The sequence below is a fragment of the Watersipora subatra genome, chromosome 6, assembly GCF_963576615.1.
Source record: "Watersipora subatra chromosome 6, tzWatSuba1.1, whole genome shotgun sequence".
Lineage (NCBI taxonomy): Eukaryota > Metazoa > Bryozoa > Gymnolaemata > Cheilostomatida > Watersiporidae > Watersipora > Watersipora subatra.
Window position 1 is genome coordinate 37031047 of NC_088713.1, and position 21594 is coordinate 37052640.

Consider the following 21594-nt stretch of genomic DNA (forward strand, 5'->3'; position numbering starts at 1 on the left):
AATAATATCAGTGCATTTTACTTCTAATATTGGCCAATATTGCATTTCTCTTTTTGCAGGAGAGATATAAGCATATAATCTTTTCCTTTCATTATTGCTGTTTGTTGTATATAATAACACCCACACCCAGTACATTACATCTACCATTGCAGTTATCCTATTGAACTGCTAATATTGCATTTCTCAACCATCAGTACCCTTTCTTTTTTCCAATATCACTTTAGTCGTGGGCTGTATGACAGTGGAATTTCTAGTGATACTAAATACTTGTAATGTGAATTTTGTTGCAAGTAGACCTTTAATAAATACGCACTGGGAAGTCGAATTATATCTCTACCATTTAATATTTATTGCTTTCAATTAACCTATGATGATATTATAGCCTGTGCCCTGCTTTGCAATTTGTTGAAATTTAAAATTTTTTGTTTTCTAAAAGTCATATTTGCATTTTACAACTATATTTAACAAAGTTGCTTAAAAGCCTGTTGCACTCATTGATATGTTGGCTGCAGTTTGCAGCCAAGACTGGCTTTTTATGTGCTATAGAAGAGGAGTTATGAGCGTCGATCCATTGTAAGCCGAGTTAAGATAAACACAATCATGCTATCAAATAATATGCTATGCTATAAATCTGCAAATTTATAAGTTATATAATGATAATCTTTCAAATGCTACAAATATATATTCAAGAACAAGCGACATAATTGAACCATAGTTATAATACACGCAGAAACAAAAATTGATATTTTTGAAGCAAAAATCTGATTGTTGCATTCAATGAAGTGAACATCTTCTGTCTGTTCAATACCTTCCACAATGTCTTCTAACCTCAACCTTTCTTCTGCATTGCTGAACTTGTCGATATTAGCATCCAAACAACTTTTGAGCAGATCAAAACTTTTCGCACAAAATAAAAAAGCGTGTCGCACAAATAATGATAAACTTTTAGCTGGATGGTCGCTAAGCACAACTTCTAGTCTAAAACTAGTCGTTCATATACCATCGTAAATGTAAACCATTTTTCACATACGTAGATGTATCAAAACTGCGTTGAACAACAAACTACTATTAGCCTGATACAGTTACTAATTATTTCTATGTCGCTGCTTTCAAAATTTTAATGAAAAAACCGAAAAGCTTTGAAGTTGGACAACGGATTTCGATACAAGCAAAAATTACAAAAGAATTAATTATTATTGATGTAACCGAGTCATTATTAGTATTATTTTGAGGACACGTTTCTACTGATGACTTACTATTATGGGTTTGTAAAGATCCAAGAATGTCAAAGTGGCAGTCAAATGAAGGTGGCGTTTAGTTAAAGGTTGCATTCAAGTAGAGGTTTTTCTGTAAGTTGTTTGTTTCATATTTTACAAACATTTGAGTGCTCTAGTTGTCCATGCATATATTTGGACTTATAGAGATGACTCTTTATATTGCTGCAATGTTTTTCAGATCAGCCAGGATGGAATCAGCCAACTTGGTGACAAAGCGCTCAAGCTTGATGTCTTCTCTTACATACGCACTCTTCTGCACAACCTTGAGCCACAAGAGGTATTGCTTTCATAAGGTTGTCCAGTTAGTTGTAGATTGCATAGAGTTACATATGTTGAATGCATAGAGTTACATATGTAGATTGCGTAGCGTTGCGTATGTAGATTGCATAGAGTTATATAAATGTGCTAGCGGAATGCTCGGCATTGTACGGGTATTAAAAACCAGCTCAAAATGTAGTTGCCTACCACTTGCCATTTGCCTGGCACATTGTCAATGGCTAATCTAAGTAATCTAGTTATCTACACCTCTTACTGCTACATGAATGACGATGAACTGTAACGAAGAGCGGTAGCGTATTTTCACCCACATAGCGATATATATCGCCCAACAAATCCATCAATCTCGCGTAGCTGAATTGCTAAGGCATTTGCCTGGTGAACTGGAGGTCCTGAGATCGAATCTTCCGCGATACGAATCGTTCATTCTAATGTTTTAATAGCTATAGCTGGACATACTGAGCTACAGATTGAGATTTGTATATTTAGAGTATATATAAATCCATATTTATATACAATAGAGTTCAGTACAATAGACTTCATATAGTTATATATGCAGATTTCATAGAGTTACTCATGTAGATTGCATAGAGTTATATACATAGTTTACAAGAGTTACACATCTTAAATCCTAATACATACATTTATTAACAAAGCTGTTCCTGCTTGCATATTTGTGACACATTTGCATCCGTATTGCCATATCGGAATAGAACTCCAAATTGGTTTGAGATTTCTGATGCTTGCAGATCTCCAACCAGCTTGCCGTCATCACTGTCTATCACCTTGTCAGTAGAGTCTTGGCCCTCTTTGATGACTCAGCTATGGATGACGAGGAGACAATTACTGATGTTATCTGTCAGCTTCTAAAGTTCCAGACTGTCTCTGACATGGTCATACAGGTGTTTGAGCCCCTATATTTTAGTGTGCATTTAGATTGATTTTACATGGTTGTAAAGGACTTGCTTTTTATGAACTGTCATGCAATGTAATATCACAGTGGTTGCGATATATTTACTGTCGTATGAAGAGTACCATGCTGTGAAATTAACTGAACATGTATTGTGGTTTTATGTTGAAGGTTGCTTTGTGCACACACTGCATTCACCTCTTGCGTATCATTGCTAATTTCGACTTGCTAACGCTCTGTTCAAGTGATTTCAAATCATCTCGTGGCCATGCAATTTTATGTTATTTGACTATATGGCTCGAGTTTAAGTTGCCCACCTCTGACTTTTTCAGTCTCGATATAAGTATTATTAGTACAAAAAAGGATTAGAAAACAGTCTGTTGAATGACATGCTAATGACAGGCTATTAAAGGCTATTGCCATTGAGTGACTGCGTGCCTTTGTTATGATAACCAAGACACAAAGGACCTGCTTTTAGCTTGTGTAAGGGCTGTGTAAAGACTATGTAAGGGCTGTGTAAAGACTATGTAAGGGCTGTGTAAAGACTATGTAAGGGCTGTGTAAAGACTATGTAAGGTCTGTGTAAAGACTATGTAAGGGCTGTGTAAAGACTATGTAAAGGCTGTGTAAAGACTATGTAAGGGCTGTGTAAAGACTATGTAAGGGCTGTGTAAAGACTATGTAAGGGCTGTGTAAAGACTATGTAAGGGCTGTGTAAAGACTATGTAAGGGCTGTGTAAAGACTATGTAAGGGCTGTGTAAAGACTATGTAAGGGCTGTGTAAAGACTATGTAAGGGCTGTGTAAAGACTATGTAAGGGCTGTGTAAAGACTATGTAAGGGCTGTGTAAAGACTATGTAAGGGCTGTGTAAAGACTATGTAAGGGCTGTGTAAAGACTGTAAGGGCTGTGTAAAGACTATGTACACATGGAAATTGGGATTACTCCTTTCAATCTTAAAAGATTTATGGTAATTCTTGACTTGATTTGAGCTACAAGGCTGCGTGACAACTGATTCGGGTAGTGTCTGTTGACTATGGATAACTGGAGGTGTGTCTGTTGACTATGGATAACTGGAGGTGTGTCTGTTGACTATGGATAACTGGAGGTGTGTCTGTTGACTATGGATAACTGGAGGTGTGTCTGTTGACTATGGATAACTGGAGGTGTGTCTGTTGACTATGGATAACTGGAGGTGTGTCTGTTGACTATGGATAACTGGAGGTGTGTCTGTTGACTATGGATAACTGGAGGTGTGTCTGTTGACTATGGATAACTGGAGGTGTGTCAGTTGCGTCATAAAAAGCTGTGACTGGAGAGTTCTTTATGGGTCTTTAGGCTAAAATAGCTGAATACAGAAAATGTTTAATTGGATTCACCCACAGGACAACTATAGGTTAATTACTGCGCCTGCCGCATTGTTAAAAGCGGCATATATGATATAACTACAAGTTTATTGATAATTGAATGGCCATCGTTTGTACTTTCATGCAGCATTGGAAATTCTTTTGAAATTCTTGTATTTGTACCCCAAATGATAATTTTTGGACCATTTAAAATATTTTTGATAACTCCAAGTAGATAACTCCAAGTCCATGACTACGCATCAATCGAAATAGATGCTTACCGCACACCTCATTCCATGATAAATACAATATAATATCTTATCACGTATCCCTCTCTTGGGTACGTGTCTCTCTTGGGGTGCTGAAAGCACACTTACTGAAGGAGCAACTACACAAACGTTTGATTATAATGGGTAGTTCTGTCATCCTCCTTTTGAGCCTGCTACTTTTTCGTAAATTGTTGATTGTATCAACATTTCGTTAGCAATAATTAAATAAAATACCTTTAGTGATCATCTGTATCAACAGAGTATCACGTGTTAGCTACATACCTCATTAGTGTTTATTTATGTCAAGGTTATTGGCCCCAGCGGGTGCTCAAGTCCACCAATGAGTATGCTTGTTTCAATCCTTTAGGTTATTGAATGAAGAACGAGGAGTTGTGTATTCATGACCGGCCCCTTTTTCTCCTAAGGTTAGATGGAAAGAGAGTAGAAGTATTAGAGATATAGGCAGAAGGAGATGTTAATGTCCGTCCCAAATGGTGTATATGCAGTGTGTATGGTTGCTCAAGGAACGTAGTCTTGATTTTTCTCAGGGCACTTTGAAAATTAACTTACCTTACTTTTCGGACTATAAACCGCACCCCTATATAAGCCGCATCTGCTTTATTTTCCATAAAACGATAATAAAACAATACATAGGCTGCGCCTTTGTATAGGCCGCAGAACTCAAGGCGGTGCTTTTTAATGCGGCAGCAACTTTGCTGTTTGAAATGGAACAGTACCTAACGGCACTGTCCATGAAGAACGAGATTCTGGTTAATGTGCCCTAGCGGTGAAAAAAAAAGCCACAGATTAGCCGCATCCTTATATAAGCCGCATGGCTCAAATCATCAAAGAAAAGTAGCGGCTAATAGTCCGAAAATACGGTATAGAGATATTCTGTGCATATGGAGTAAATTGTATATTTCGGCTTTACGTCAAGTACAATTTATTTAATGATTCATACTTGGAGAAGTTTTAATGGAATTCACACCTTGTATTATTGTTCGGTATCAGTAATTTTTCAGTTGTTAAATTCTGCATAGGTGTTGGTTGATATTACAGTCTTTTAACCACCACCTGTATCTGTATTTTAGGCAGGAGAAGGAGACGCAATTTACAGATACATTAACTCTTCCCTCTCCTCCTTCCCCCTCCATTTTCATTCACCTCTCTTAATGCTAACAGCGATGGCTAGCAGCAGTCGAGCGGCAGCCATACACGTGAGTAACACTTGTTCGCTGATTCATGGTGCTTTGCTTGATGCACTTTGTATCAGAGTTGATTTGCGGTGGTTAATTTGACATGTGATTTTTATGTAAAAGGCGCAACTACTTGCGTCACCTTTTATAGAAATCATGATTTAAAAAGTCATGACACAGCGCCAAGTCACATATAGGTTTTGCTTGTCATTTATACAGTGGTGCTTTTACATGCTGTCATTAAGTGTGTTTACGTCTGCTTATGGAATATATAATATATAATATATTAATATATTATATTATTATTAATATATATTAATAGGGAATATATAATATATAAACGTAAATAGTTCACGATTAGAAAAGTTGCATGCTTCCCAGTTTTTCGTAACGGCTAAAATTAGAACATTTTAATTGTGCTATTTTTTGTAACAGTTTTTTTCGAATTATTTTGACAAAAGCAAAACAAAACATTGAGTAGTAATGACGAATTTTACTGACTAGTGAGCAATTGCAATAATTACTTATAACATTGTTTGTATGGATGAGTCATAGGGTCTGACAGATCAATGTTCCTCAGCATTCATTTCTTGGAAATGCGGTTCAGCAACTTATTTATTTGTAGTATTTGAGTTAGTGAGTTTATTTGGTACTCGATTCATTGTCTTTCAGCATCTGAGTTCATTTAGTACTCGATTCATTGCCTTTCAGTATCTGGGTTTATTTAGTTCTCGATTCATTGTCTTTCAGTATCTGAGTTTATTTAGTACTCGATTCATTGTCTTTCAGTATCTGAGTTCATTTAGTACTCGATTCATTGTCTTTCAGTATCTGAGTTTATTTAGTACTCGATTCATTGTCTTTCAGTCTCTGAGTTTATTTACTATTCGATTCATTGTCTTTCAGTATCTGAGTTTATTTAGTACTCGATTCATTGTCTTTCGGTATCTGAGTTTATTTAGTACTCGATTCATTGTCTTTCAGTATCTGAGTTCATTTAGTACTCGATTCATTGTCTTTCAGTATCTGAGTTTATTTAGTACTCGATTCATTGTCTTTCAGTCTCTGAGTTTATTTACTATTCGATTCATTGTCTTTCAGTATCTGAGTTTATTTAGTACTCGATTCATTGTCTTTCAGTATCTGAGTTCATTTAGTACTCGATTCATTGTCTTTCAGTATCTGAGTTTATTTAGTACTCGATTCATTGTCTTTCAGTATCTGAGTTTATTTACTATTCGATTCATTGTCTTTCAGTATCTGAGTTTATTTAGTACTCGATTCATTGTCTTTCAGTCTCTGAGTTTATTTACTATTCGATTCATTGTCTTTCAGTATCTGAGTTTATTTAGTACTCGATTCATTGTCTTTCAGTATCTGAGTTCATTTAGTACTCGATTCATTGTCTTTCAGTATCTGAGTTTATTTAGTACTCGATTCATTGTCTTTCAGTATCTGAGTTTATTTACTATTCGATTCATTGTCTTGCAGCATCTCAGTTTATTTAGTACTCGATTCATTGTCTTTCAGTATCTGAGTTCATTTAGTACTCGATTCATTGTCTTTCAGTCTCTGAGTTTATTTACTATTCGATTCATTGTCTTTCAGTATCTGAGTTTATTTAGTACTCGATTCATTGTCTTTCAGTATCTGAGTTTATTTAGTACTCGATTCATTGTCTTTCAGTATCTGAGTTTATTTAGTACTCGATTCATTGTCTTGCAGCATCTCAGTTTATTTAGTACTCGATTCATTGTCTTTCAGTCTCTGAGTTTATTTAGTACTCGATTCATTGTCTTTCACTATCTGAGTTTATTTAGTACTCGATTCATTGTCTTTCAGTATCTCAGTTTATTTAGTACTCGATTCATTGTCTTTCAGTATCTGAGTTTATTTACTACTCGATTCATTGTCTTTCAGTATCTCAGTTTATTTAGTACTCGATTCATTGTCTTTCAGTATCTGAGTTCATTTAGTACTCGATTCATTGTCTTTCAGCATCTGAGTTCATTTAGTACTCGATTCATTGTCTTTCAGCATCTGAGTTTATTTAGTACTCGATTCATTGTCTTTCACTATCTGAGTTTATTTAGTACTCGATTCATTGTCTTTCAGTATCTGAGTTTATTTAGTACTCGATTCATTGTCTTTCAGTATCTGAGTTTATTTAGTACTCGATTCATTGTCTTTCAGTATCTCAGTTTATTTAGTACTGGATTCATTGTCTTTCAGTATCTCAGTTTATTTAGTACTCGATTCATTGTCTTTCAGTATCTCAGTTTATTTAGTACTCGATTCATTGTCTTTCAGCATCTCAGTTTATTTAGTACTCGATTCATTGTCTTTCAGCATCTCAGTTTATTTAGTACTCGATTCATTGTCTTTCAGTATCTGAGTTTATTTAGTACTCGATTCATTGTCTTTCAGTATCTCAGTTTATTTAGTACTCGATTCATTGTCTTTCAGTATCTCAGTTTATTTAGTACTCGATTTATTGTCTTTCAGTATCTCAGTTTATTTAGTACTCGATTCATTGTCTTTCAGTATCTGAGTTTATTTAGTACTCGATTCATTGTCTTTCAGTATCTGAGTTTATTTAGTACTCGATTCATTGTCTTTCAGTATCTGAGTTTATTTAGTACTCGATTCATTGTCTTTCAGTATCTCAGTTTATTTAGTACTCGATTCATTGTCTTGCAGCATCTCAGTTTATTTAGTACTCGATTCATTGTCTTTCAGTATCTGAGTTTATTTAGTACTCGATTCATTGTCTTTCAGTATCTGAGTTTATTTAGTACTCGATTCGTTGTCTTTCAGTATGTGAGTTTATTTAGTACTCGATTCATTGTCTTTCAGTATCTCAGTTTATTTAGTACTGGATTCATTGTCTTTCAGTATCTCAGTTTATTTAGTACTCGATTCATTGTCTTTCAGTATCTCAGTTTATTTAGTACTCGATTCATTGTCTTTCAGTATCTGAGTTTATTTAGTACTCGATTCATTGTCTTTCAGCATCAGAGTTTATTTAGTACTCGATTCATTGTCTTTCAGTATCTGAGTTCATTTAGTACTCGATTCATTGTCTTTCAGTATTTGAGTTTTTTTACTACTCGATTCATTGTCTTTCAGTCTCTGAGTTTATTTACTACTCGTTTCGTTGTTTTCCGTCTACCTTTCTCAACTCTTTTGCAGTCAAGCATGTCAGTTGTGTAACACACTCCTATTCTCGAAATTCAGCCGTGATGAGTAATCTCCACAAACCTCTAGCTTGGTGCTGGGCACAAGTACTTCTTGGCCAACGAGTTCATCCTTCGCCCCTTCCGTTTGAGCTTTTAGAGTATTGGGTGGCTAGTAGTGCTTGGCACGAGTACTTATTGGCCAACGGGTTTTTCGGGTGTCGGGCTTGTTGATATGGATTTTATGTCTATAAGTTTCCAAACATTGAACATATCTTAAAATTTACAATGCAATCATAATTCTATTCAATATATTCATAATTTTTTACGATTTTCTACCGACCGATTTTCGTGCTTGCAGCATTAACAGGCGGGTTGTTAAAAGGTGCTCATAGCGCAGGGCGCAATAGGCCGGGGTTTTGTCCACTCTACTTAACAGATTCGTGTACCAAAACCCGAACTCGCAAGTCAAAACCAAAACCCGCAAGATCGAACTCCAAATTTCTATTACCTGAGACTCGAGAGAAGATAAACATACGAGTTCAACGAGTTCTATTACCCATGCCTAGCACTATCTAAAACAAGATTTTCTGATTTTCCTTCACTATAAGTTTATCTGCCTCCAGTATTCCAAGGCTTTTGTAAGACTCCGCTCTAAGGTCCTGCATCTGCTGTCTATCTGGTCTTGAATCTGCTTTCTACCTGGCCTTGTATCTACTCTATATCTGATCCTGCATCTGCTGCCTATATGGTCTTGTATATATATTGACCTATATGGTCTTGTATTCTTTGCTTTCTATCTGGTCCTGTGTCTGCTGCCTATCTGATCTTGTATCTGCTCTCTATCTGGTCTTGTATCTGCTCTCTATCTAATCTTGTATCTGCTCTCTATCTGGTCTCATCACCTGCTCTATCCAAACTCAGTTTATATATTTCTTGGAAAGGTTCTAATGTTGCTCACCACCCTGTACATTTCTGTATTTGACTACTCATTCCTTATGACTATTACCCCCTACAGGATGAATTTATTCGCAGAGTTAAGTTTCGTGCAAATTGCCTTTTTCATGCATATTCGCGGACTGATTTATTCGCGGGTGAACGCAATCACTCTCTATTAAGAGTTAACTCTATTGCGACTCGCAATAGAGTTAACCCTTCGCATGCGCACACCGCATGTTTCGGTTTCTATTTAGCTTACAACTAAGAGTCGATCATGCTAAGCTATAAATTTGCTGCGTTCAGAGGTTTTCACGAATATTCATCGATTTGGAGGCCTTTGATGAACCAACAACTTGTGGTAAGTAATGGGTTTTTTTCAAAATGATTTACTATATTAATAATTGAATTTTACTTTGGTTCTTCGGTGAAACGCAATATTTATTTTTTCCATCCCTACCGCTTCGTTATTTGTTTTAGTGGGAGAGAAAGAATTTTCATCATACACGGAGGCACTATGACTGCAAGGGTGGTAGATGTCATTCCTAGAAGATCACCAATCATTCAGGGAGGTCTTGAAATTGTGGTAGAAGTGACCGCAGCTGCTAACGAGAAGAATATATCTGTTTTAATAAAATGAACAAAAACGCCTTTACGAGCACAAATTTTTTGCCACTGGCAGAGCTTTGCAATAGTAAGCCACGAGGAGAGTTCTGATGATAACTCCTTTACCAGCCATGTAGTAGCAAGAGAATCGCCTTTAACATCTACCCAAGACAGTGACGGCGATATAAAGCTGCTATTACCAAAATAATTAGTCAGAGAGCACCATTACACACTGGTATTTACTTATCAAGAGTATCAGTTTAATTTTATTGCCAGACAACCGCCATACGGGCAAAACTGATTTTATTTACTCCATTCATCGTAAAATTTTATTTGTATTTGAAATATTTTATTTGTACACTCAAGTTTGTAATAAATTATAATATATCTAATATATTATAATATATACATGAAATAAAATATATAATTTAATCATGTTTGCTGCAGCGATATCAAGGAGTTGTTGTCGATGAAGGGATCTAGGTTGACTGGTTGCTTTTCTGCCAATATTCCTGCCTTGGTGGATATTACTACTTGTCTCTAGTTTTCGTAATCGAAATAGGTTCTGTTTCATTCTCAATCTGCAGTTAACACAAAAAAGAAAAAATATTCATAGGTGTAAAGGAAGTACAAAAACAATAGCTGAAGTATTTAATGAAAACGATCAGTTTTTAAACAAAAGAATTAACTAACGCAGTTAATTATGGAAAAACGTATCTGCACTGCAAATCAAATACATACCATAATTTCCAGATCAAAATCATCATCCTCAACTTCGGTATTAGAAGTTGATGGAGTTGATTTCAATGTAAAAAGACTGTAGGAGAGATTTTTGCGATGACAACGCCATGCCGAATAACTTGTAAAAACCTTGAATAATTTTGTAAAGAAGTTTGATGCATTGACAACGGGGTTAACTCGAAGCCCCGGCGATGATTTTAAAAAAGTTTTGGAACTCGGCTACGTTTAGTACTTCTGCCTAGCGGCTATTTTTGCGATGATGCCATTCTGCATATCTTGTCACAACCTTGAATAATGTTGTAAAGAAATGTGATGCATTGACAATGGGGTTAACTCGAAGCCCCGGTGATGATTTTAAAAAAGGTTTTGGAACTCAGCTACATTTAGTATTTATGCCTAGCGGCTAGTTTTTAATTTGAGGCAGTAGTTATTTTCTCTTGTGATTAAAAATAGAACTAATTTTTCACGGAATTTAATAGTTCGCGGAATAGACTGTTCGCGAAGTCACGAATTTTTATATCCATAGAATATTTTCATCCTGTAGGATATTATAGTCATTCTGTTATTTCTACTTTCTTATTACTAGTGTCATTGATCTTATTTTATGATTACTAATATTATCATGGCTATTGTTATTGTTACTGTTGCTATTCTTCCTATTATCTTGGTTATTGTTGCGATTATTAATATTAATACTGTTGGCCAGATTTATAAATGATTGACAAAGGGAATTATATGTTCAGGTTGTGCAACGTCTCCTAGTCGTACCCACCTTCACTGAGTACCTAGATGCTAACTCTCAGGCCAACCTTCAGTTCCTCACTGACACTCAACTCGAGCTTACAGAAGACAGGCCTCTCTTTGGTGAGTTCTCCCCTGTCTTGCATTAGAAGAGTTGTCTGCTCTCTAAATACTATGGTTCCAATTGTACCATTATTTTAAACTGTTTGTTCATCTTTGTTCTTCTTGTATGTTGTTTGTGGTATGAAGTAGGTCTGTGAGTGTTCTACATGGAGATCGCTAATAGCTTTGGTTGAACATTCCATCTCGTCTTAGATCTAATCATGTTTAAATCAAGCAGTGATTTTATATGAAAAATATTCGTAGGTATAAGTGTAGGAGCTGCCTATGCTCAACAGATTGAATAGCTAAGCGACTTCTTATTTATTCTGTTAAACTACTCGCTAAGGAATTGCAACTTTTGGGTTGACTCCTCCAATCTGCCAGAAACCTTGAACTATATAAATTAAACGGCTTTGGAGTTTTGCATCTGTAATAGATCACCATTATAGGAGAAGGGTTGAAAATTACAATTGAGTGCCACCCTTTAATCGAACGCTACCTTTATTACACCACCACCTTGACATTCTTTGTTCTTTACAAATACATTACAGAACGTGATCAATAGAAAACTGTCCACAAATACTAATAATAAAGTACTAATAATGACTCGGTTACATCAATAACAATTAATTCTTTTGTTGTTGCTGTAGTGGTTGCCATGGTTTTAATGAAGGTGTACCTGAGAAGAATGATCGTCACAATCATCAGAACTACAATCTGCATGGTCATTCCTGAAATAAATGTTTCTAATTATAATGAAAACAAAACAACTTCATTTTAAGTTAAATTATACAAAAAACATTAACAATAATTTACAAGTTTTTTTTACATAAACTAAACTTATTTTAAACTAAACTAATCATATATTTTGCATTGATGTTTGATACTATGGATCACTTGACAAGGATTTTTGCATCATCTTCGATGCAAAAATCTGCATACATCTTCGATGTGCATACATTTAAGTGGAATAAGAAAGCGGAAAAAGAGGGAACACTAGTTTAATATATCACGATATATCACAATTCGTCTATTTGCAAAGCCGCATCGAGTCATTTGGTGATTTTTGGAAATCGTAAAGCTATATCTGAGCTACATTTAACATTCCTGTAGCTATCAAGTAACTCTCTCATCCTACCTCACTCATGGCTGCTTAATAATGACATTACCAGTATTTACCATAGATGGGTATCTATCTATGTACATATATACTCTCTGGCTGTCTTTCAGTCAGCTTGCAGTATAATTGCTGGTGTGGTTGAATCGTTTCATCTTTGCTTCTTGACAACCAGCTATTTAAGTTGTTTAAGTTTTTGTTAGGTTTTGTTTATTGAATCCTGGTTCTACGGACGATTCCCTTATGACATTAATAAGGTAAACATTCACCTCAACCTTGCTTTCTTTCTCTTTCACTGGAATGTTGTTTTCTATTTTAACACTCTGTTAGTATTTCAGGTACAGAGGCTATAGTGGCATTTCAGTGTTTTCTATTGAGTGTGAAACTGCAGAGTGTTTAAAATGGAGTAAGAAGGTTAACTGGCAGCACAAATTTATATTTCATTAACAGCCGCAGATAACATTACAGATTGGGGTTTCAATAACATTTTTGTGCAAATACAACCAAATACCAGGTTTTATCAATATTTTCAAGAAAGATTCGTGATCTGTGCGAAAAATATTGACCCGCACAGCTGTAACATTGTATAGTTGTTAAAAGCGCTCATTTTTTGAACTAAATTATCTAAAAATTGTTCGTTCAAAATCCTTATCCATAAAAGCATATCACGCTTTGATAGGTTATGAGGAGATGGCTTCCAAAAATAACTAATTTTCACGGGAATTTTCTATACATTTTGTATAGGTGTGAAAGAAGAATTTTTTGTTTGCACTCTCTACTAGATGCCTGCACCGGTCGATCGGTGTAATTCTATAACCAGCGTTCGAGTGTTAACGCAGGACGTGTAAATACCACCCAGACTTTCTTGGTATTTGTGGAATCTGCTTCAACCTTCCATTATAATTATTTGCCATGTTAGTAACCATAACAATGTAGCTCGGGCTTGGTTGGGGAAATCGTTCACGAATAGCGGCCTATAGGAGTGCTTTTGTGCCGCGTTCACACATTGGCTAATCATTAGACATCGTAATTCATAAGTTGCTGAATAATTTGTTAAAAAAATTACCTTATGTCAAGCTTGAAGCTTGGGTCGGGAATTTTTTGTCTATAAAACTGGTTGGTTTTGTGTTCTTTTAGCAGCAAAATCATTGCTCAAAAATTAAGTACTATAATTATATAAGTATGGATAGATGTAATTTTAACATCCTGTTAGTTAAACGTTAAAGTCGTTATCTGCTCATTTAACGTAAAGTTTTCAATAATACTTTTCATATATACACTTATCTGATATTTTTTTGTTTTTCATTAAGATGTTCGGTATACCACTTCTAGTCTAATTATTACAGGAGGTAGTGTGCTGCCAGCTGGCACCATAGGACTTACTGCTGATGCAGATGGGCCACCCACTGTTCAGTGGCACTACTCGTTCAATGCTTGGGACCTCCTGTCACATGAGCTCGCTGCAGTCTGCTATCAACCACACCTGGTGGCAGATGTCAATGTAGGTAGCTAAATTATTTTAAATGAGCCTTTAAAGGTTGACTAGCAACAAAATTCACATTACAGTTATGTGGTATCAAAAGATTCACCTTGTCTTACTCTGCTGTGTCGTAGGTGCAAAATATGTGGAAATGTGATTACAAGCTCTTAAAAGCTCAAAGACGAATAGTTAATCACAGCCATCACGAAACCGCCATAGATTGGAATCAATTTATTTCTCTGACGTGGTCAAACGATTTGGTTAGTGTTTTGACACGTGATGTTATCACGTGAATTGAAAGGTCAATAAAGGCTCAATATAAAACTTCTCATAGCACTAGTTTATGACAAACACTTTGGGTTTACCGACGACCCCGTACCAAACATAGATGCTCGTTAGTTTACAGTTTTGTTTCGGCTTGGTCTAATCGTCTAGTCGTAATCTGATTATGTGACCCATACTTCCTGCCAAACAGCGCGAATAATTTCTGCAGCATGTCCTTTCAGCAGTCATGTTTATCAGAGGATGATATGCACTCCTTCGAGCAAAAGTTAAAAAATTAAACAAATTTTTACAGTACGTTTTGAGATATTAGTGCTCAAAATGACAGCATTACAATGATGATAAAATAGATGGTTAAGGACAATAGACATGGTTTTATTGAATGCGTGAAGTATATTTGTAAAAATATTTCGACGAATGAGGTTGCGTGAAAGTGTAAACAGAAACCATCCTGGTTCAGTTACGTCCCATTTAAGCCGTTTTAGAAAGGGATTCTAATCTACGGCAGTTTCATGATGGCGGCGAGTTAAAGGCTCAAAAACTGTTCGTTTTTGAGCCTTTAACTCTTTTGCTACCGTAAGCCGTAATATAAGTGCAGACCGTAAGCTGATATATCAGCTTAATAATAGTGTTTCACTTTTTTTTTAATTACGAAGCCCACACAGAAGCTAGACCAATCAAATTTTGTTTCCAGTGAAACAACCTTGTTGCCAATCACGCGCACCTAGAAGAAAAATTTTTGGTTCAACAATTCCATTTCTAATTATTTCTCAAAACGGGAAAATTAGATCGTCATGGCAAGGAAAACACACCGCGTTCGTTCAACGCAAATAAAACGTTGGAGATTGTACGAGAGTGGAATTCACTTTATACTTATCTTGTAGAGGATTTTGTTTTAAATAAGATGCATTTTACAGTAAAACGGTATCTTTTTTTATTCTCGAGATATTGCTTAAATACTAGCGGTATATCAGTTTTTCCAAAAATTTGTTTTAATTAGTTCGGGCGTAACATTCATTCGGTAAGATTTTAATGCGGTAATGAAAGAGTTAAGAGCTTGTAATCACATTTCCACATATTTTGCACCTACAACACAACAGAGTAAGACATGATGAATCTTTTGATACCAAATAACTGTAATGTGAATTTTGTTGCAAGTCAACCTTTAATGTAGTTGTGCTTGAAGTTGAAGCTACGGGTTCCATGTTTGAGGTGCCAAAAGTTAGAACGGAGCAATACAGAGAAATGAATTAGGATTTCTACCCACACAGTTTTAGCAATTGGACATGATCCTAGTATGCTAAATTGGATTTCTGTCGCTTACCAGTGGTCGCTAAAGAATGACTTGTAAACTTCATGTGTTGTTTCTGAGCCCATGCTGCCTTGATGTCTCGGTTGCAAAGATCTCACTGACTTATCAATTTTGCGATTGGCATCAACCCCGAGTGTGACGGTGTATGCGGTGTTGACCTGAGGGAGGCAATTCTATGTCTATGACACCCTTGACCAACTGATTGATCCTGTTTCCATTTAAATTATATTTTAATCAGGAAGTAAATAAAGTCTACATTTTAAATGAGCTGAGAAGTGTTGGTATACAGTGAACCTCGTAATAATCCATTTCCTAAGCCATGTTCCTGTTGCCGGTGCTTGTGGATACACGGGTACAGAGCTTAGTGTGACAAGCTTGGTGTTAAAATAGAGCACTTAGTTATTAGTCATACATACTACATGTACTTCAACACTTGTCGCAATAGTATTTTATTTACTCGTAGCATCACATTGTCGTCAAGCAACAATTCGCACCAAACTCTTTTTATACAACCTTTGGAGTATTGATATATGTCCATACTACAAAAGTATGGAAACTTCAAAAATATGGACATATGTACTACTTATAGAAAATATTTGTACTTATTTTTGCAGCTACTAGCAGTTTCATGACCTGTCTTGTCAATCAGGCTGCTACCATCATCAGGTAGCAGCCTGATTATACCTTAAAACTATTGATTTTGATTGCTTCTAAAATTAATAAATTCTTAATTGTCACAACATTTCAAAGAGGTCCAGTAACTTCTAACATACTTGCTTGATAAATTACTTTAAAAATAACTGCCCTTGTGTTTAGTTTGTCTAAGAAACTTAACAATAAACATTGTTGCACATATCTAGTTGGTTATTTTCTAGCTAGACATGTTCATAGGTTTCACAATGTTAGTCTTTCTCCAGAGCCGCTAGCAATCTATGTATAAAATCATTTTGGTTTCCCAAACAGCTTTAACAGCAGTCAAATCATTAATACCTTATCTAAAGTTTTCAAGTTATCTTTCCACATGTGTTTTCTGTATTATTTATTGGAAAAAAACCTGGTGTACACAGGGTATAAGTACTTTGCCTATAGAAACTTTTAATACGTCAGTTTTTAAACCTATCAAATGACAAAGGAAATCTTTTTCTAGTCTGCATTGCAGTTGTGGAAGAGTCTTTTCCTGACTTTCTTCCCTCTGCTACTGTATTCTCATTGCATTCTCAGGTCTCAAAATCCTATGATAGGTTTACATTTAGCTTAAATTTATGAGTGCTGCAACATCAACCATCGCTACTCTTTGCTAATCCAAATTATGATTAAGGATTGTCTTCTTTTTCTTTTGCAAGTAAATGCCTGAGAACAAGCATGGCTTTACCTGATCACTCATTCACCAGCTTATCTTATTCATTTCATAAAAGTTCTCCAGATACTATGAAACACGACTGCAGACTTTGGCATTTTATGATATACGTGTGAACAACTTATTGATTCAGTTTTTGCACATTCTTATCAGCCGTAACACATTTGAAACATCAATGCAGTAGAAGACGACTCCAGTAACCAAGCTGATCACCGCGGTTTTTGAGATTAGAACCTAATCTTATGTCAGATTAGCAAACTTCAGGCATATCCTGATGTGTCTGACCCGACCGATATTTAGTGTTGTTACCTGAAATCTTCTCTGGTGCGTTCTAATGCAAACATCCATCTGATGTGCGCAAACATCGAGTGGGTCACTCTATCTGGGGAAGGATGATGGTGTGCACTGTTGATCCTGAGGCTTGTCTTGTCAACTCTTGCCTGGTGTTGCAGGTTAATGATCAGATTTTTGATCAATTAACTAAAATGATGCCATTATCTTATTACAACAGGCAATGAGCTAAACTACATCAAACTAAACCATTAGCTAAACTATACAAATCTACTTTGTGATCAGCTCTATATTTACTCACACACCACCTTGCAAAGTTTTTCTAATTAGTTTACTAAACAAAGATCTACTAGTTGCCACATCAAAGGTTCTTTTTTCACCTCATATTATTTAATTGAGATTGAATTGTTTTGTAATAACATTCATTTTCGGCACTAACTAGATTATGGTATGGTTATGCATCTGTAATACACTTGTTCAACTTATGGTTTCCATGAAGTTAGTTGCTCACAGCTCTCTTTCATTGAAGGTACAGAGACGGCTGATGACAAACACACGTCTGATGGCTGCCACTTTTAAACACGCAGCAATATCTGGAGAACCTGCGGAGATGATTCATGACTCACTCTACAGGATCATACATGGGTGAGTCGCTATGTAATAGCCTAGCTCTATGGGTCTGCATACGGTTGCTTCACTGTACTGTAGTGAGAGTGCCTTTATGGATTTTTACACAGTCAAGTTGTACCATAATGATTATGGCTCTATAGAACTATACACAGTTGTGTTGCTGTACCTTAGTACGAATGCCTCTGCGAAATCTTACACAGTTTGGGTTGCTATGTAATAGTTAAGATAGTTCAATGGAACTCTACACAGTCGGGTTGCTGTGATAAGAGGGTTTGTCTGTTATACCTTCACCACATTGTTTTGTTATAGTTTAAATTGACCTGGCAGTCCAAAATTGCTCCAAAATTAATGATTCTCGATTAATGTTAGCGCTGACTGTTTGTTGGCCAATAAAATGCAAGCTCACTCCTTTCAGTAGTGGCTTTCTGTTCTGGCCTTCTGTTTGTACTAAAATGCTGACGGTCCCGTTCGCCGTGAGAGATCATCATAACTATGTGCACAATTATTCTTAGATGTAGAAAGGTGGTCGAGTTGTGCAGATGGGAACTTGAATATTCGGGTTCGATTCCCGCGTGGTGCAATATTTTTCTTAACGCTCATTATGTGACTTCGGGCGGGCAGACTCAATCCTTATTATAGTAAAGGTTATCGAAATGGCTGACTATCATTAACTGTATAACAAATACTCTAGGCGAGAATCAAGCAATGACTCATGAATGGTACAGAAGATATCCTTGAAAAAGATGAGCATATTGACGATAGTGCTAATGCCATTGAAAGTTCAGGTTTTTGAACCAGTGAAGATGACTTATGTATCATTTACTTTGCTTTTCTCTCTCACATGGAAAAAAATGTTTTTCTCAAGTTAGCATCTCTTTTGTATGCGGCGCCGTGTGCACTCAATATGAGACTGTTCTTCATCAGAACACTACCAATTTTTAAATTAAGAAATTAGCTTTGCTGGCTATCAAATGCCAAACACTGATGGGATGTCAAAAGTGCTTTCAGGTTTCCTACGGCGACCCTTGAGGTGGCTGCCTGACAAAGTGTAGTCTAAATAAGAGTCTTGATGGTAGCCTTTAAATCTTTGGTAGAGTTGGTGTACGCTGTAAGCATTCCGTTAGTCCTACTCATATCCAGAAACTTGGAGTTGTTGTTTACCTTCGGCTTTGAGCATTTTGTTTCTAAGGAACCTTTGCAACATGCTAAGGTTTCTTAGATTAAGGAACCTTAGAATAAGGAACCTTAGTTCGTTCCTTATTCTATCGATGACTTTTGACTGAATAAATAGTTTTAGCATACGTACACTAATTGGGTTTGAGGTAAAAGGAAATGAGCATATCAGACCAGGCATTTCTCTAACAAACAGTTGCTTATCAATTGTCAGCAGACCAGCATGGTTTGCCATCATGAATCCCGACTTCATGCTAAAGAATTCTAAAAATTCCCGAATTCTTCTAAAACTGTGGGGTACAAAACTGGTATATGGATGCTTATTTTTTAAGCAATCATGTACTCTTACAAGTAGGGAATACCAAAATAATTTAATTAAAAATCCAAAATGCGCAAAGGCTGTGCTATTCACAGATGTCATGAAGGCCTTGAGCATGTTTATAAATAGGTACTAGTGGCACCTGCAGACCTCCTAAACTTACACATCCTTACTTTTTCACATTCCTTTACTGTGTGATAAATTCATGTACTACTAGTACGCTACTAGTCTCATGCACCGTGAGAGAGATCATCATGTGTAATTAGTATGTGCACAGTTATTCCATAGTACTGCAAGGAAGTTCAGTGGTGCAGTTGGTGGCGGACTCAGCTGTCAAGTCAGATATCCAAGTTGAATTTTCATGCAATGCAGTTTTTTCCTAACACTCTCAACGTAGCGTTGGACAGATAGATGGACACGGTTCTTATTATAGTAAAGGCTATTTAGTAGATTTCTGATTGACAAACATCTGTCCAAGTTTTGAATTGATCATTTCTCTAGTCTATTCCATGCATTACTTTTAGCCTTTCTCTCATAGGTTGTCTTCGCTGGAGTCTCCGCCCACCGATGTCCTCGCATCGTGTCTCGATCTGTCAGCATCCATAACCAACTTCACTCCTTCAAGGGTTATAGAGAACCTTGCCGTAGTTTTCCTACCATTCTTCACGAATGTCGCGGATACCCTGAAACGACCTTGGGAGGCTCAAATAGAGAGGTCACTGCTGGGTCATGTTCTTTACAGCTCCGAGTGTCTGCAATCCAGGTATTCCGCCTAAAGTAAATTTGTTTGGATATGAGGCTATTGTAGATTTAATAAAATAGAATTACAGCTGCCGTCATCCATTTTTACCCAAGCTAAATCCTGATAGGTGGAAATACTTCATCTTCATGCCATAGAGTAATATTGCACTAAAGATCTTTGTTGGACCGAGAAAGTACAGGTTGCATAACATCCTGAATATGGTGAACACTAAAAATATAACAGGTATAAAATTTCCATTTTCTTATGTAAACTACATGACAATAAAAAAGCGCAATTCCATTCACTAGTGTGGCTTGAGCAAAGTATCTTGATATGCTCTGCAGTGGGAATCACATAGTTACATAACACCCATAATATGATTAACAATATACAAATACATTAGAAATCACTGTGATTGAGAAGCATCTGCTATTAGTTTAAAGAAATATTTTTGGTGATTTGAGACTTCCCATTTTAGCCTGGACACCTTGTCTGCCTTAGACTGGGCTCCCTGCTTGCTTTAAACTGGTTACCTTGCCTGCCCATGCAGGGATTTAATTACAAATGCTAAAAATCAGTTTGTACCAACGCAGCAATTTCAACCAAAGTAGGTCATAAGGTTTGTTGCTCTATGGTAGCTGATCTGATGATTTTCTAACGCAACTGAAGTTTACATATGAGTTTAAGAGTTCTCCCTGTGAGCTTGCCAGGTATAGGAGGTGTAAAATTATTATTTCCATCATATAAACTACATGAACATAGAGAATAATAATTCCATTCACGCATATGACCTGACCAAAGATTGTTGGTCTGAACTGCAGTGGTTCTTATCTCAACAGAAGTTTTTTTATACGAAAGCATGGCTTCAGTTACCAGGTTATATGCTTCTTTTTTAACTCAGTGAACAGCTCTTGATTGGTTGACACAAACAAATTACGGTAGCTCATACCGCAATCTCATTGGAGTATTTTATAACTCAATGTTTCCAAGCTACTCATGCTAAAGCAGTCAAACCACATCCTTGTGGATTGATAGGTTTTTGCTTCATCATTTTTTATGACGTCACCAATTGGAGGGTGAGTTGAAACCGTCAGTGTTTTACTTTTGAGTCTGTAAAAGTTTTAGACACTGTTTTAGGTTGCCTAGTACCTCTATTGAAAACTATTGAAATATTGTTTAAATTATTTTTATTTCGGCTTTTTCTGATGTAATGCACAAAGGGATAAATAGGAGTTATGTTCACCTGCAATTATTATGCTATTTAGGTATAATAGTCAAGTTGGTATGAGGACTCAACATAGATAAATTATGTAATG

General features: G+C 36.1%; 1 protein-coding gene across 1 annotated transcript in view; it reads left to right on the forward strand.

The window, feature by feature from the left end:
• The window catches only part of LOC137398228 (nucleoporin NUP188-like), a 101179-nt gene that overhangs the window by 48418 nt on the left and 31167 nt on the right, over positions 1-21594 (forward strand). Inside the window, exons 10-16 of the mRNA XM_068084335.1 lie at positions 1456-1554; positions 2303-2455; positions 5169-5294; positions 11476-11596; positions 14039-14193; positions 17944-18059; positions 20075-20299. Coding sequence (XP_067940436.1) covers positions 1456-1554; positions 2303-2455; positions 5169-5294; positions 11476-11596; positions 14039-14193; positions 17944-18059; positions 20075-20299 — 995 coding nt within the window. The remainder of the gene's footprint in view (positions 1-1455; positions 1555-2302; positions 2456-5168; positions 5295-11475; positions 11597-14038; positions 14194-17943; positions 18060-20074; positions 20300-21594) is intronic.